The 15,665-nt window shown below is 38.6% G+C and overlaps 1 protein-coding gene across 4 annotated transcripts in view; it reads left to right on the top strand.

Annotated features, from left to right (window-relative positions):
- The window catches only part of MPP7 (MAGUK p55 scaffold protein 7), a 290,238-nt gene that overhangs the window by 196,833 nt on the left and 77,740 nt on the right, over positions 1–15,665 (top strand). For all 4 annotated transcript variants that reach the window (XM_027073705.2, XM_053225441.1, XM_053225440.1 and 1 more), the window contains 5 exons: positions 2,111–2,192; positions 2,730–2,815; positions 6,833–6,907; positions 7,115–7,311; positions 7,803–7,867. In XM_027073705.2, the coding sequence (XP_026929506.1) occupies positions 2,111–2,192; positions 2,730–2,815; positions 6,833–6,907; positions 7,115–7,311; positions 7,803–7,867 (505 nt within the window). The remainder of the gene's footprint in view (positions 1–2,110; positions 2,193–2,729; positions 2,816–6,832; positions 6,908–7,114; positions 7,312–7,802; positions 7,868–15,665) is intronic.

Below are 15,665 nucleotides of genomic sequence, written 5' to 3'. Positions count from 1 at the left end.
ACGGGTATTATCAGAAAGACAAGACATAACAACTGTTGGTGGGGATGTAGAGAAAAGGGAATCCTTGTACACTGTTGACAGGAGTGTAAATTGGTGCAGGCACTATTGAAAAAACTCTGGAGATTTCTCCATAGTCTTAAAAAATAAAGACTAGAACTATCATATCCATCTCTTCCACTTCTGAGGATTTATCTGAAGAATATAAAAATGCTGATTTGAAAAAGTATATGCACTCCTATGTTCATTATAACATCGTATACAATGGCCAAGATATGGAAAGGACCTAAGTGTCCACTGGTGGATGAATAGGTGAAGAAGATATGGCAAATACATATGCATACGTACACACATACATACACACACATATCCACAGTGCAGTATTACTCAGCCATTAAAAAGGAATGACGTCTTGCCATTTGTGACGACATGGATGGACCTTGAAGGTGTTATACTAAGTAAAATAAGTTAGAGAGTGACAAATTATCATATCATTGTATTCATATGTGAAATTTAGAAAAAAGCAAATGAACAAACAAAACAAACTCATAGATACAACACATTGGTGGCTACCAGAAGGTTGGGGGTGGGGACAAAATTGGGTCAATTATATGGTGATGGGTGGTAACTAGACTTATAGCGGTGATCACTGTGTAGTGCATACAGATGGCCAATTATGATGGTGTATACTTGAAAGTCCTGTAATGTTACTTGCCAGTTTTACCTCAGTAAAAAAAAAAAGAAAGAAAAAATTGGTTAAAAAAAAAACACTCCAAAAAAATGGGTAATTAATCTTAGGTTATCAGACCCTTTTGCTATTAGCCATACTTTGATGAGAAAGTTGGAGATATTGTTAAGGAAAATTAAAGTTTATTTAATCATACCAGTTTTATTAAAAATATTGCATTTCTAGTCCTCTTAGCTCTAAGTAAACTATTTAAATAAAGGCAAAAATTACCATTAATTGGTGGGTCTTTATGGGTTTGGTTTTTATGATTGTGGAGAGATGCTCATTCAAGTCTTCGGATTTGAATGGATGCTTGGTGATGAAGAATGCCACAAAATACTCAGATTACTTAATTATTTGATTTTTTTTTACTACTATTAGATATGCATGTGATAGCTGTCAAATAAAATGTACTTTTTACAAATGGATTCCTAATTTTGTTTACATAACTAATTTTTAACGATATAAACATGTTTACTGACCTGTGGGAAAATTCCACTTTCTTTTTCAGGGTGTGAATTCTGCCGTCACCCAATGTGCATGTTTTTAGCTATGTGATGCCATGTAGAACGCTTTCCCACACCAATGCCAGTTTCTTAGAAGGAAAGTCATAAAAAGATGTTCAAAGTAACCATTTGTGCTTGATGTTGTTATAAGCAGCATTCAGTTAGCTTCTGAACATCCATAAATGAAGAATTTCTGGACTCTTTAAAATTGTTCCTAATCTTATGCCAGAATGTTAGTTCTGCTTGTTCTTAGCACAGTCCTAGTACATAAAGACCTTGGAGTAACAGATCTTTCTTCCATTAATTTATCTTAGCATTAGGTAAGGAATGCGACTAATTTTGGAGTTTTCTCTCTCTCTCTTTCTTTATCATTATGTCTGAGTTCCTTTGCTATAATGCTATTATAGAAGTATCACTAAACTAAAAGCCAGATGGCCTGGGTCTTAGTTTTCTAATTTTGATGAGATTTTTGTATTCACTTAACCTTCTCAATATGGCCTCCCTTCTTCATGGGGTATTAGAAGGACAAAGTGAAATGAGCCAATGCTGTGAAGGGGAAAAAACAAATAGTATTCACATATAAAGTAGTATAATGGAAAGAGGAGATTTCTACTTTTCATAATGTTGAAGAGCTTCCAGATTTGAAAAATCTTTAAATTGTGCTGAAAACCTTACATGATGTGTCTGATTGAAAATCTGTACCAAGTCAGGAGTGCTTTGTAAGATAAAGGGGCATGATGTCTCTTTGTCCTGCCTCATACCTTTAATTTTTTGTAATTGCTTTCACTCTTTCCAGATGAATCTTCTTATTTCTGCCTCCTTTCCTGCCAACCACTATGCACCTTTACCCACAAGTACTTTTTGTTCTTTTTCTTAAAAGGGAGCCACCATTAAGAAAGACGAGCAGACGGGGGCCATTATTGTGGCCAGAATCATGAGAGGAGGAGCTGCAGACAGAAGTGGTAAGGGTTTCAACACTAGGCGCATGGACAGGCCATGGTGCATTTCATGGGCAACATCTCCAACATGTAGTTAAGAGGATAAATGATCTTTGGATGTAATCCATCAAAACAAGGAATAAGAAATTTTCTTCTGTTGAACCGTGGGAATCTGTTGAAATAAACGATAAATCTCATTCTGATTTACAGTTACATGGACTTCTGAAGCTATAGTAAGATATGCTTCAAGTGTTCCTCACTTGAAAAGTACTACTGAAAGTGTGCAGCCTTTAAAACAAAATACAGATTCTTTTATTAAGTGAAAATAATGTACATTTCTAGACAAAGACCAGGATGCTGATGTCTTTTCTTTTGCCAGCATTATATTGTGGTAGTCTTTGGTTCTGCTGTTTAGAGGCACAGAATCTGAAACCTGAGAAGCATAAAGGTCTCCTCAAATGTATTAAAGGAACCAAACAATGCTTTAAGTATAGATACAATTGCAAATTGCAGTTCTTTTGCAGGTAAGTCTGTTAATTTCCCGAATTTGCTACTTCTCAGGTCTTATTCATGTTGGTGATGAACTTAGGGAAGTGAATGGGATTCCAGTCGAAGATAAAAGGCCTGAAGAAATAATTCAGATTTTGGTAAGCTGAAATTTGTTTTAAAACTGAAATAAAAAATGAAATTGAATCAGTGTGTTTCAGACTTGGCTATAAACACAGGATTTGGATTTGGCAGTCTAGAGTTCAAATCCCATCTTCATTACTTAATCCCTGTATGTCCTTGGAAAATACCTTAATCTTTGCATTGCCTCAGTGTTTTCATTTACAAATGAAAATAAAAGGTAAATATCTCACTGGAGTGTTTTGAGGATTAAATGAGCTAATGTACGTGAAGAGTTGATTACAGGGCCCATCCCAAATGAGGTACTTAATAGAGGGGACCTACTTTGTTGTTGGTGACGTATTTTTCTTTTCCCTTTTTCCATCGACCTGGCCAGACTGTAGGCTATGCTTTCTAGGCATATAAAACAGTGAAACTAACTTAGATGTCCTGTGAAATCTAAAACGAACAAAATTATTTTAGGCCTTGACAGTGTAAATTCTGCAGTTCATTTGTAAGGATAAAATGAAGGGAGACTGTCTCTGTTAATGTATGAAAGCATAAACATACAGAAATAGAGTTTAGTATCTTCAAGCAGACCTCCATATTTTTGAAAATTTTATATATGATTAAGATAGCATTTTAAATCCATGGGAAAGCTGTGAAATCCTTTTATAAATGTTATTGGATGAATTGATGATTCAGTTAGAAAAAACAGTTCCTGTTTTACACTACACGCAAAAATAAACCCCAAAGAATTAAATATTTAAAGAAATCAGGGGCGCCTGGATGGCTCAGTCAGTTAAGCATCTGATTCTTGATCTGGACTTAGGTTATGATCCCATGCTGAGTGTGGAGCCTGCCTGGGATTCTCTCTCTCCCCCACTCTCTCTACCCACCCCCCCCCCCAAATAAATAAATTAACTTAAAAAAATAAAAAAGTAAAGAAAGACTTTTTAAACTTGATGTGAAATTCAAACAGAAAAATAATTGCTGTGATTACTAGAATTGAACACTTCCTGTACAGAAAAAGATGCCATATATAGCTTGAAAGACACATGAGACTTAGGAAAAATATTGTCAGTATATGTGACAGAAGGTATTTTAATGTGTAGAGAGTTCATAAAAATCAATAAGAAAACATAGAAAAATTTATAAAAGAAACATGGTGTCTGAAAAATATGGGATTAGAGGGATTTAAAAACTTGATAATGGCTACAGTCAGTCAGATTCTGGGGACATAGATGCATACTTACATGCTTCTGGTAGTAAATCCTTTTGAGACAGCTATCTGAAACTATCAAAATTTTTAAATTTACATATCCTTAATCAAGAAATTCAGTTTTTGGAAATAACCCTGAGGACATAATTTGGCAAATGTATTATATAAGTAAGATTTAAAAAATACTTAGAAATAGCAGGACGGTTGCATTGATTGACTAATCATTCACCCGTATGGTGCAGTACTGTCAGCCAATCACAATGGCTGATAGACGGGTGTGACTTAGTAATACTAGTAACTGCTTATGGTGGTTGAGCCCTTAAAGGTCACTGTTCTAAGGGCATTGTATACATTAACACACATACACTCTAGTAGAATGGGAAGGGATCATAAAGAAGACTTGCTTTCTCTCTACCTATGCAATTCAGTATTATATGAATTCCTAATAAGATTTGTGAATTCTTGGGGCACCCGGGTGGCTTAGTAAGTTAAGTAGTCCAACTCATCTCATGGTTTGTGAGTTCGAGCCTCGCATCGGGCTCTGTGCTGACGGTGTACAGCCTGCTTGGGATTCCCTGTCTCCCTCTCTCTGCCCCTCCCCTGTTTGCTCTTTATCTCTCTCAAAATAAACATTTAAAAACTTTTTTAAAAAGATTTGTGAATTCTTTTATGGTAAGCAATAACAATGATAGTGCCATTTTGAAATCACTCCTGTTATAAAATTCTGGTATTTGTACTGTTAAAACCTCACTTTACTTGAGTCTCTGTGCTGTACTGGAGCTGGCTCTTTACATTTGCACAACCTGAGTCTATGCGGCTTTTCCCAGCTTGACTTAGGTCCGTCACGCTGGTAAATGGAAGCTGGCTGTGGTCCATGAAAATTGGCAAACAATACAAATCAGGGCCTTTTCCTTTCCTTTCCTTTCCTTTCCTTTCCTTTCCTTTCCTTTCCTTTCCTGTCCTGTCCTGTCCTGTCCTGTCCTGTCCTGTCCTGTCCTTTCCTTTCCTCTTTTCTTTCCTTTTCTTTTCTTTTCTTTTCTTTTTTCTTTTCTTTTTTCTTTTCTTTCTTTTCCACAGCAGAGCCCTGGTTTATGAGCACACCATTGACAGTAAGCCTCAGAGATATCCCCCCATTCTCCTGTCTCCCTCCTTCCTGCCTCCTTCCTTTCCTATCTGCCTCATGCTGTCTTCCTCTTTGCTTTCCTCCCTCATTCTTCTCATATATGTGCCAGATATTCAGTGCTGTCTCAGAGCTGACAACTTAGCAGGGATAACAGATGTTAAGAAATAATTGCAATAGACCTACCCTATGACCCAGCAATAGCACTGCTAGGAATTGACCCTAGGGATACAGGAGTGCTGATGCATAGGGGCACTTGTACCCCAGTGTTTATAGCAGCACTCTCAACAATAGCCAAATTGTGGAAAGAGCCTAAATGTCCATCAACCGACAAACGGATAAGAAATTGTGGTTTATATACACAATGGAATACTACTTGGCCATGAGAAAGAATGAAATATGGCCTTTTGTAGCAACGTGGATGGAACTGGAGAGTGTGATGCTAAGTGAAATAAGCCATACAGAGAAAGACAGATACCATATGTGTTCACTCTTAGGTGGATCCTGAGAAACTTAACAGGAACCCATGGGGGAGGGGAAGGAAAAAAAAAAGTTTAGAGTGGGAGAGAGCCAAAGCATAAGAGACTCTTAAAAACTGAGAACAAACTGAGGGCTGATGGGGGGAGGGAGGGAGGGGGAGGGTGAGTGATGGGTATTGAGGAGGGCACCTGTTGGGATGAGCACTGGGTGTTGTATGGAAACCAATTTGACAATAAATTTCATATATTTAAAAAAAAAAGAAAAAAATATTTTGAAAAAAAGAAATAATTGCATAAATGATTATTTAAGTACAGTTACGATAAAGGCTAAAAAGAGGAATAGACAATGACTTGAGAGTATATTAAAGGGAGACCTGTTCTCATCTGACATGGTCAGAAAAGAATTGCACGTATTGTTTTTGCTTGCCTTAATGAAATTAGAATGGATGTCTTTTTACCTTTTTTTAAAAAAAAAATTGTAATGTTTTTATTTATTTTTGAGACAGAGAGAGACAGAGCATGAACAGGGGAGGGTCAGAGAGAGGGAGACACAGAATCGGAAGCAGGCTCCAGGCTCTGAACTGTCAGCACAGAGCCCGATGCGGGGCTCAAAATCATGGACTGCGAGATCATGACCTGAGCTGAAGTCAGACACTTAACTGACTGAGCCACCCAGGCGCCCCTCTCTTTACCTTTTAATTAAGCTATTACATTTGGTATTTTACTCACTGACCAGAATTTAATAGCACTGGATGTTCTTCATTATTTTTTTCTGATGAGCCTTGCAGCTAATATATATACAATTGAATCATGTATTTATAACTGCATTGCTGACAGTTCAGGTATTTTGACCCTAAAAACATGGATGCCGATACTTAAATGTAATAGCCTGAACCTGGCACATCATCTGTTCTCACCGTATAATATTGTCTGTAGAAGGCACTGTGCATATTCTGTGTTTCTATGAAGTTGCTCAACATGGATGGTAATATGTTCATTGGCATTTGAAAAGTGCACAGGAGGTAAATGTGGATTTGGTGTTTCATGTTTTTTAACTTGACAAACTTGAGTGCTTTCTCATATTACAGGAATTTCTACAAAAATAGTTTCCTCAGTTTGGTTTAAGAGTAGAAACCCCAAGCTTGTAAATTTTCAGAATCATTCCATTTTCTACCTTTTTTGCCTGCCTTCTCCTTGGCTCTACAAGTGTTCTGATAAGTCTTTCCTCTGTTATCAGGCTCAGTCTCAGGGAGCAATTACATTTAAGATTATACCCAGCATCAAAGAGGAGACGCCGTCTAAGGAAGGCAAGGTAATCATTACTTAAGAAGCTTTTGGGTTTGTTTTGCGGGGCGGGGGGCGGGCACTAACGTTTTTCCTTCTAATACATATCCTCTTTGTCACAGCGAGTGGATTTTAATAATCCCTTTTTAAAAAAAACGTATTCTTAAAGGAGAATGTTGGCCCCTCCACATTTATTTTTTTGTATTTACTCCTTGTAAATGAAACTTTCTTCCAGATGTTTATCAAAGCCCTCTTTGACTATGACCCTAATGAGGATAAAGCGATTCCATGTAAGGAAGCTGGGCTTTCTTTCAAAAAGGGAGATATCCTTCAGATTATGAGCCAAGATGATGCAACATGGTGGCAAGCGACACATGAAGGTGACGCCAATCCCAGGGCAGGCTTGATTCCCTCAAGGCATTTCCAGGAAAGGTGAGCAACTGGTGCACCATTACTGGGCTTTTGCTTCAAGTGACCTTTTGTTCTCTGCAAAATATCACTCGAGGATAGTTGTGATAAAATAAGCACTGAAACCTTGCTTCGGAATCCTTTATCCCCCCCCCCCCCAGGTTTGGGTTTCTGTTTTGTCTAACTAAGTATGAATAATGACCAAAAATAACACGACGGTACCGGGGTCATATTCGGTTTTTGTTATGAAGCAAATGGAAAAATAGCACATTAATATCCGAAGCTGTACTGATGTGAAAGATGGAAAAAGAAGAAGAGTGATTTGGGAGTGGGGAGGATTTCTAAAACTTGGGAAGTTAGAGGACTCATTTTTTAAATTTGAATAGATTGCATTGTGTCCATTTTTCCCCTGGCTTCCCGCTTTTTTTTTCCTTGGGACTTTTAATATTTTGGTGTTATATTAATCTTGGATCTGTACTGAAAATTGATAGGCATTGACCTTCTTTTTCCCCCAGGAGATTGGCTCTGAGACGACCAGAAATATTAGTTCAGCCCTTGAAAGTTTCCAACAGGAAATCATGTAAGTTTGTTAATAAAAATGCAGAGCAACCAAATCTTGCTGTTTATTTTTGACTATTAAAGCAGGTGTTTGTGGTAGAACGAGAGCTCGTATTGCCCTGTGATAGCTTTGGGGTCATCGTTTCATGGCAGCCAAACAAATAAGAAATTCATAGTAGAATATTGAAGTGAATCTTTGGAAGAGAGGAGTGTTTGCAGGGTTTATAATAAACCCATGGCTCACACTTTAAGAAAATAACTACTACTCTCCTTGGCTCCTGAATGTAGGTGTTTTACAAATGTAACCTAAAGTGCAACTCTTTGATTTCTCCCAAGCTGGAAGGTTTGGGGAGGATACTTCTTGGTCAAATTAGGGGGAGAAAACCCACCACTCTCTTGGGCACAAAGGCTGTTGTGCCCAAGAACCGTTGTTCTTCTTTCTTCCTTGCTTATCCAGAAATCACAGGAACTCTGACCTTTAACCTGCCTGTTTGGAGTTGTTACGAGACTAGGTTAAAAAAAAAATAAGAGCAGGAAAAGGACGAGGTAGGATTACTGAAAAAGTGTGGATTTAGATGCCTTTCCCTACCCCCCCCAGCTCACCCCCCCCCCCCCCGCTTCATACTGCCCTTCTCTCAGCTTCTCTTTACTCCCCACGCCTCACCCCTGTCAAATCCCCGTCCCATAAATTCCCTACTTCATCTCCTCTAAACGTTTCCTGGTTCTAGGCATTTTCAGAGTAAAAAAAGCCTTTTGTTTTCAACACAGAGATTGTACATTAAAAGGCAGAATGCACAAATAAATGGTCCTGGAATTTTACACCAACATCTGGTTTTAGTATTGTTGCATTTTTCACATCTCCTGTTATTTCTGTCAGTTTGTAGACGCGTATAGCCCAGGAATTACATTATAAGAGAGCCAAACTACAGTCGAGTATAAATCTCACAGAGCAAGCAAATACTTCAAGTGGAGCACGGATTCAAAAGCCTACTTGTTCTTGCTCCGTTAAGTCTGGGCAGAAGGAAAACACACTTGTCATAGAATGCCACATGGATTGTGACATCAGAAAGCTTACAGCTTAACCAGAATGTTGCATCGTTTTTAAGTGTGATGAATTTTCGCTGGCAGGGGCTGTGGGGTATCCACCTGACTTGCTCTTTGAAGGATTTCTAAACTGGGGCCTGCCTCCTTCGAAGATATTTGGTGCATATGGGATAAAGTGTGTGTAACTGGAAAAGGAAATCGATGTAATTCTACTTGAATCTGAATCCATACTCCCAATTTGTTTGAGTCTTAGGCAGCTCAGAAATGTCTAGTTTGATATAATTATTAATTCTCATTTAGTGAAAGTTTTTATAAATATGTTTCTTTAAAGAACTACACAGAGTAGGTATGTATTGTCTTTGTAATAGCTCTCCTCAAACTGGTTTTAGTATAAATGTGTGTGAATATGAGAGGGGTTGTGTGTGTGTGTGTGTGTGTATGTGTGTGTTTATGTAGAGGTGCTAATTTAATGAATGGTTTTTGTCTGTTAATATGCATAGTTTTTTATATGACAATACCTTAATATTTGAATCTGAGAAATACTTATTCCAAAATTACCTAAATACTTTTATCTGAATGTGTTAGGGTTTTTTGTTTTGTTTTGTTTTGAGGGGTTTTTTTTCTTTCTTTTTCTGCCTCTTAAAAATACCATTTAGGAATGTTCACTGATTCTCCATTCACTTCCATCTTTTCTCTTGTTTTAAAATTAGACTTGATTCATGGAGAGACACGTTAGTTGTTCTCATCTGCAGATGTTCTCTGGTTTTAAATAAAAACAAATCTGGTCAATATTATCCAGATCACTAGCGAATAGAAAATATGGCCTTATTCAAAGAAACAGTATAGTTCTATGGAGATTAAATAGGAATCTAGGACTTTTATTATCAATTAAAATTCCATTGGAAGGGCACCTGGGTGGCTCAGTCAGTGAAGCGTCTGACTTCGGCTCTGGTCATGATCTCACGGTTCATGAGTTCGAGCCCCACGTCAGGCTCTGTGCTGATGGCTCAGAGCCTGGAGCCTGCTTCGAAATTCATGTCTCCCTCCCTCTCTCTGCCCCTCTGCTGCTCACATTCTCTCTCTCTCTCTCTCTCTCTCTCTCTCTCTCTCTCAAAAATAAACATTTAAAAAAATTAAATAAAATTCCATTCGAAGTTTTTTTTAATGCTGCCTCCTAAATCTCTGAACTCAAAAGTTATGCCAAAATTATTATACTGGTTCTTAACATTTTTAAAGTCATTTAAAAGCACTTTGTTTTGTAATCTGTGTATTTGTTAGTGATTGTTTATATAACTACACTTGTAAAGGCCATTTGACCTAACACTTCCTGGACTTCAACATTCGGTACTTGGATTTTTAGGATAAGACATCTATCATGCTCTTTGCTAAATTACAGAATAATGCTATGAAAAAAAATAAAGTTGATATAAAATCTTTTATTTACATGACTTTAGGGTTTTTTTTAAGTTTATTTTTTGAGAGAGAGTGAGAGAGCGAGTGAGTGGAAGGGTCGGAGAGAGAGGGGGAGAGAGAATCCGAAGCGGGCTCTGCACCGTCATCATGGAGCCTGATGAGGGGCTCGAACTCACTTACTGTGAGATCATGACCTGAACCAAAGGGGGATGCTTAACCAACTGAGCCACCCAGGTGCCCCTTATTTATATGACTTTGAATAATAATTCACAGACTAGGTGTTAAGAAAAGTTTCTAACTTAATGTAAATGTTTTTAAAAGAATTCTGTCATGTTGGTGTTTATACACTTACTAAAAAATAGTCACGTTGATAATTTTCTGTACTAAATTTTACAAGTACACTTAAAACCTAGGGGATAGTGTTAAACATTGAATTTTAGGATGATGACTCAGGTAATATATATCAAGTTGGCCAGTTAACTTTTTTCACAAAATAATTGCTTGTATTACTATGGGTTTAGTCTTTATTTGACTCACAGTGTATCATCATAACTAAAGTTTGCATGGAGGAAAAACTCTGAAACTATAGGGCTTCAGTCAATGTCAAGATAGAAACAGAGGATCCAGGACTATTATCTTTACATTTATGTTTCTGCTACAGCTCTAGACCCCTGGCTCCATGGTAGATAAAATCAAGAGCCAGAATACTGACTTCTTCAGACTTTAAAGCTGGCATTCTCGTGCAAAACTCTGTGGTAGTCCTCTTTGGTGCTTGGTTATTTCCTACCCCGCACCTCTTTTTTAAAATTTATTTTTTTAATCTTTATTTATTTTTGAGACAGAGACAGAGACAGACAGAATGCAAGCAGGGGAGGAACACAGAGAGATGGAGGCACAGAATCTGCAGCAGGCTCCAGGCTCTGAGCTGTCAGCGCAGAGCCCGATGCGGGGCTCAAATTCTCAAGCTGCGAGATCATGACCTGAGCTAAAGTCGGATGCTTAACCGACTGAGCCACTCGGGTGCCTCTGGTTATTTCCTCTCCTTAAGAATCATGGCATATCTAATACAGACTGAAAACATAGGCCTCTCAAAGAAAATAATTTGTCCCTTGAAATTAAACATTTCTGAAAAATACGAACTCTTAAAACTAGAGCGTAATTAAATCTTAGAAGCTTGAGAGAGGGACTTATCTCCTCTACTCACCTCCTGTTTTTTTCGAAGAATAGTTTACCCAACAAAGACATTTGTCATGGAAGTCTGTGTTCCCTCCTTTCATCTGATGATAGGTTCTTACACAGTGGATTTACATTAGTCACGGAGAAGAGCAGACCTAGAAGTATGATAGGCTTTCTGTGACACAGCCAACTCAAAGATTATTACATGAAAGATACAGGTTAAGTGTTTTGGAAATGAGTTCAGAGCATATCTTATTGTCAAGTAACATACAGGAGTAGTTTTCGTGATTGACGCTTGGCAGCTTGCAATTCTTGTGTCGCTGTAATTTAAAGTGCTCTATATGGTTTTCTGCCAAAACCTTATTTTTCATAGTTCAGCTGCATGTATATAAAGCAGTATGATATCAGCTAACATTTAAAAAGAAACAGGATTTTCTTTAATCAAAATATTGTCTGTTCCCTTTTGTTGAAATTAAACTTTTTAAGTTAAGAATTGTCTTCCTAACAGTTACAAACATTAATAAGTTTGACCTCAATAGTATATGACTTCTTTCTTTCTTTTTAAAATGTTTATTTATTTTGAGAGAGAGAGAGAGAGAGAGACAGAGCATGACTGGGAAGAGGGGCAGAGAGAGGGAGAAAGAGAGAGAGAGAGAGAGAGTATGAGAATCCCAAGCAGGCTTTGCACTGTCAGCACAGAGCCCAGTGCGGGGCTCGATCTCATGAATCGTGAGACCATAACCTGAGCTGAAATCAAGAGTTGGATGCTTAACTGATACAACCACCACAGTGCCCCATAACATATTTAAATCTGGTTTACATGGTATTCAGAAAAGGCTCTTCTTATGCAAGTAGTGTATTTTACAGGAGAATACTCCAGTATGATCTTCATTTACAGTAATTAATTTCCTTTTCTAGTTATCAAAGCATAAATACCTGAAAATTTCTCATACTGGTGATTGAATAATATGAATTTAAAATTTTTCTTTTATAAAACAGTTCTTTAAAATGCTTTAATTTTTTTTTAATGTTTGTTTATTTTTGAGAGAGAGAGGGAGACAGAGCACGAGTTGGGGAGGGGCAGAGAGGGAGGGAGACACAGAATCCGAAGCAGGCTCTAGGCTCTGAGCTGTCAGCACAGAGCCCGATGCGGGGCTCGAACTCAGGAGCCATGAGGATCATCACCTGAGCTGAGGTCGGATGCTTAGCCGACTGAGCCACCAGGTGCCCCTATAGTACTCTTAAAACCCAGAAGGTATGATTTTTTGACCTTTTAAAGATTAGAATGTAAAAACACAAAATGCCATATTTAGAATTTGTTTTAGCCAGTTGTGGCTGCTGTCATGTGGATACAAAAGAAAATATTTAATTGGAGCCAAAGCCAATATTTGTTTAATTGGATAAATACTTAATATTGAATTCAAACAGGATATAACTGAGTTCATTCAAAGACAAGCATTTTGGGGATTGAAGATCACAATCAACCAACAGCACAATTTAAATGTTTTAGTTTTAGTTTTGTTTTTTATTTTTATTTTTGAGAGAGAGGGAGAGAGAATCCCAAGCAGGCTTCACACTCACTGTAGAACCCGACACGGGACTTGATCCCATGACCCTGGGATCATGACCTGAGCCAAAATCAAGAGTTGGATGCTCAACCGACTGAGCCACCCAGGCACCCCTGCCAACAGCATGATTTAAACACTGAGTAAGCAAATGAATTCTCTCTCCATGGTACCAGTATCTTGGAAGGCCAAAAATTTGAGAATAATATACATAACCGTACTCTACAGGTTGTTATAATACAACTTTTCAAGTTGAGTAAGCTCCTTGCTCTTGGCATCTTAAACAATGCTTATTTATTATGTTCCTACATAAACTTAACTCAGAAATTAATAAGTAGATTGCTTATGTTCTTATGTTAAATTTGTATGCCTGAAACTTTGGCAAATATTTTCTCAATACTGGTGGGGTTTTAAAAAATAATGAATGTGGCTTTTTTTCCCCTAATGTTTACTGCTTTTTTTGGGGAGATGCCGGAGGTCAGAGTTTGTGTGGACAGAGGTGGAGATGAACTAAGCTGTAAATTGCATGTCTGACTGCTCATGCCACGAGATGGTTGAGCTGACGGCCTAGTTATTGTTGCTCACTTTTCATCTCAGTAGACTGTGTTCTACTTCCATAAATGAAGATGTTGCTTTTTTTTTTTTTAATTTTTTTTTTCAACGTTTATTTATTTTGGGGACAGAGAGAGACAGAGCATGAACGGGGGAGGGGCAGAGAGAGAGGGAGACACAGAATTGGAAACAGGCTCCAGGCTCTGAGCCATCAGCCCACAGCCTGATGCGGGGCTCGAACTCACGGACCGCGAGATCGTGACCTGGCTGAAGTCAGACGCTTAACCGACTGCGCCACCCAGGCGCCCCATGAAGATGTTGCTTCTAAAGCACTATCAGGGTGTGTGCGTTTAGCCTTTCCATATGAAGGGTTCTAACGCCATACTGTTTCTTGCCTTTTGTCGTGGGGACCCAATACCATGCAGGTAAGAAAGAGTTGCTTAACAATTAGAGGTGTGGTCACTGGTCGTGGATTATTACAGACTTTTAGGGAAGATTGCATAGGGGCAGAGCGGGGCATAAGAAAGCAGCTTCTAGGGTAGAGATTTGACTTTGCCCCCGTAAATGCTATCATACCTATATAGACACAGTTTCTCCTCTTGTCAAGAGTATCTGACATTGCTCTACATAGAGTAGCATCCAGCAGCGTGGAAAATTTCCCCCTGCCCTGTTATGTTGAGCTCGTCAAATGCTCTTCACGAGGGCCTTTCCACTCTGTTCTCTTTGGCCAAAATTACTCTTTGTGACCCTGTTGGCCTCTCCTCGGTGACTTTTGTAATTCTCCCATCCAGCTCTTCAGTGTTGATGTGGAGAGTGGACTCCTGGTAATGCTGGGAAGAGTCTTCTGTACCTCTCTGGTCAGCAGACACGCACTTGGGTGGTTCAAGCTTTGGGGGAGGAGGGGGCGAGAGGCTGGTGTGCTGGGAGATGGTGGGAGTAGACAGGAAGATTAAAAGAAACTTACTTCATTTGACCTCTCCCCTGACTTGTATTTCCTAGCCTGAAGTTAGAGTAATTTAAAAAGTGATTTTGGTGTGATTGGTATAGTATAGTAGTTAAAAACACAGACTCTGGAGCCAGATCGTGTGGGTCCACACCCAAGAGTGTTTTGCTTCCCTGTACCTCTGATTCCCATCTGTAACCTGGAGATAATAGCACTGGCTTCAGAGTTGTTGGAGAATTCAGTAAGTTTATGCATTTAAAGCGCACAGAACAGTGCCTTACCATAGTTGAGAATCCTGCAGTAATCCCAAGTGTCTTCTGGGATCAGCCTTTTGTATATTTTCCTCTTTGTTTGAACTTGCTAAGTGTTAAGGAAAAGTGTTCTTTGCTTTTCCTGTTGGATGTCTATTAAGCATGATGCTTGCTTGGATATATATGCACGTGTGTACCATGCAGAAAATGTCATTCTCTTCCTACGTAAGAGTGTGGAGGAAATACTCTTCTGAGAATGTACAACCTTTTATTAGAATATGAAACATACCATACTCTATGTGATATGGCGATGTTTGTTTTTTTGCACGTGTGTGTGTGATCCATGGCTTTTGTCATCTGATTTACACGACACTGTTTCTGTAACCGGGGTGCAACACTCAGTCCTGTTGTTCCTATCAGAAAACATACTTTCTGTGTAACAGTCCACTTAATGGTGGCGTGTCTGAGTTTGCAGATGGACCCATCTGAAGCACAGCTTGTGTTATTTCCACTAAGCCTAGGTTGCTTGGCTTGTCCTAATCCACATTGCAAAGTTTATTATTTGTTTCCTGATAACTTGCCTTAGGTGTACATGGCATTTCACAGCTACTAAGAAATGAGTGTAGATAAACTCACAACTTGGGGTGACTTATCATATGAGCCTGAATAACACGATACGCTTGTCATTTTTACTAATGCTGTTCAGGTAGAACCAATGTAGTTGGAGGACCCATAGGTATTTGAAAGATAAAAATAAAATGGTGCCCATTCTCTCCTAAGTGTTTCCTCTGGCACACTCTGCTGTTTGGAGAGAGAAGTGAGCAGAGAACTGTCTTGTTCATTCTACAAGGTCTCATAGCAAAATACGCTCTCCCT

Source organism: Acinonyx jubatus, chromosome B4, assembly GCF_027475565.1.
Source record: "Acinonyx jubatus isolate Ajub_Pintada_27869175 chromosome B4, VMU_Ajub_asm_v1.0, whole genome shotgun sequence".
In the NCBI taxonomy this organism is placed as follows: Eukaryota; Metazoa; Chordata; class Mammalia; order Carnivora; family Felidae; genus Acinonyx; species Acinonyx jubatus.
This window is presented reverse-complemented; position numbering and strand designations above follow the sequence as displayed.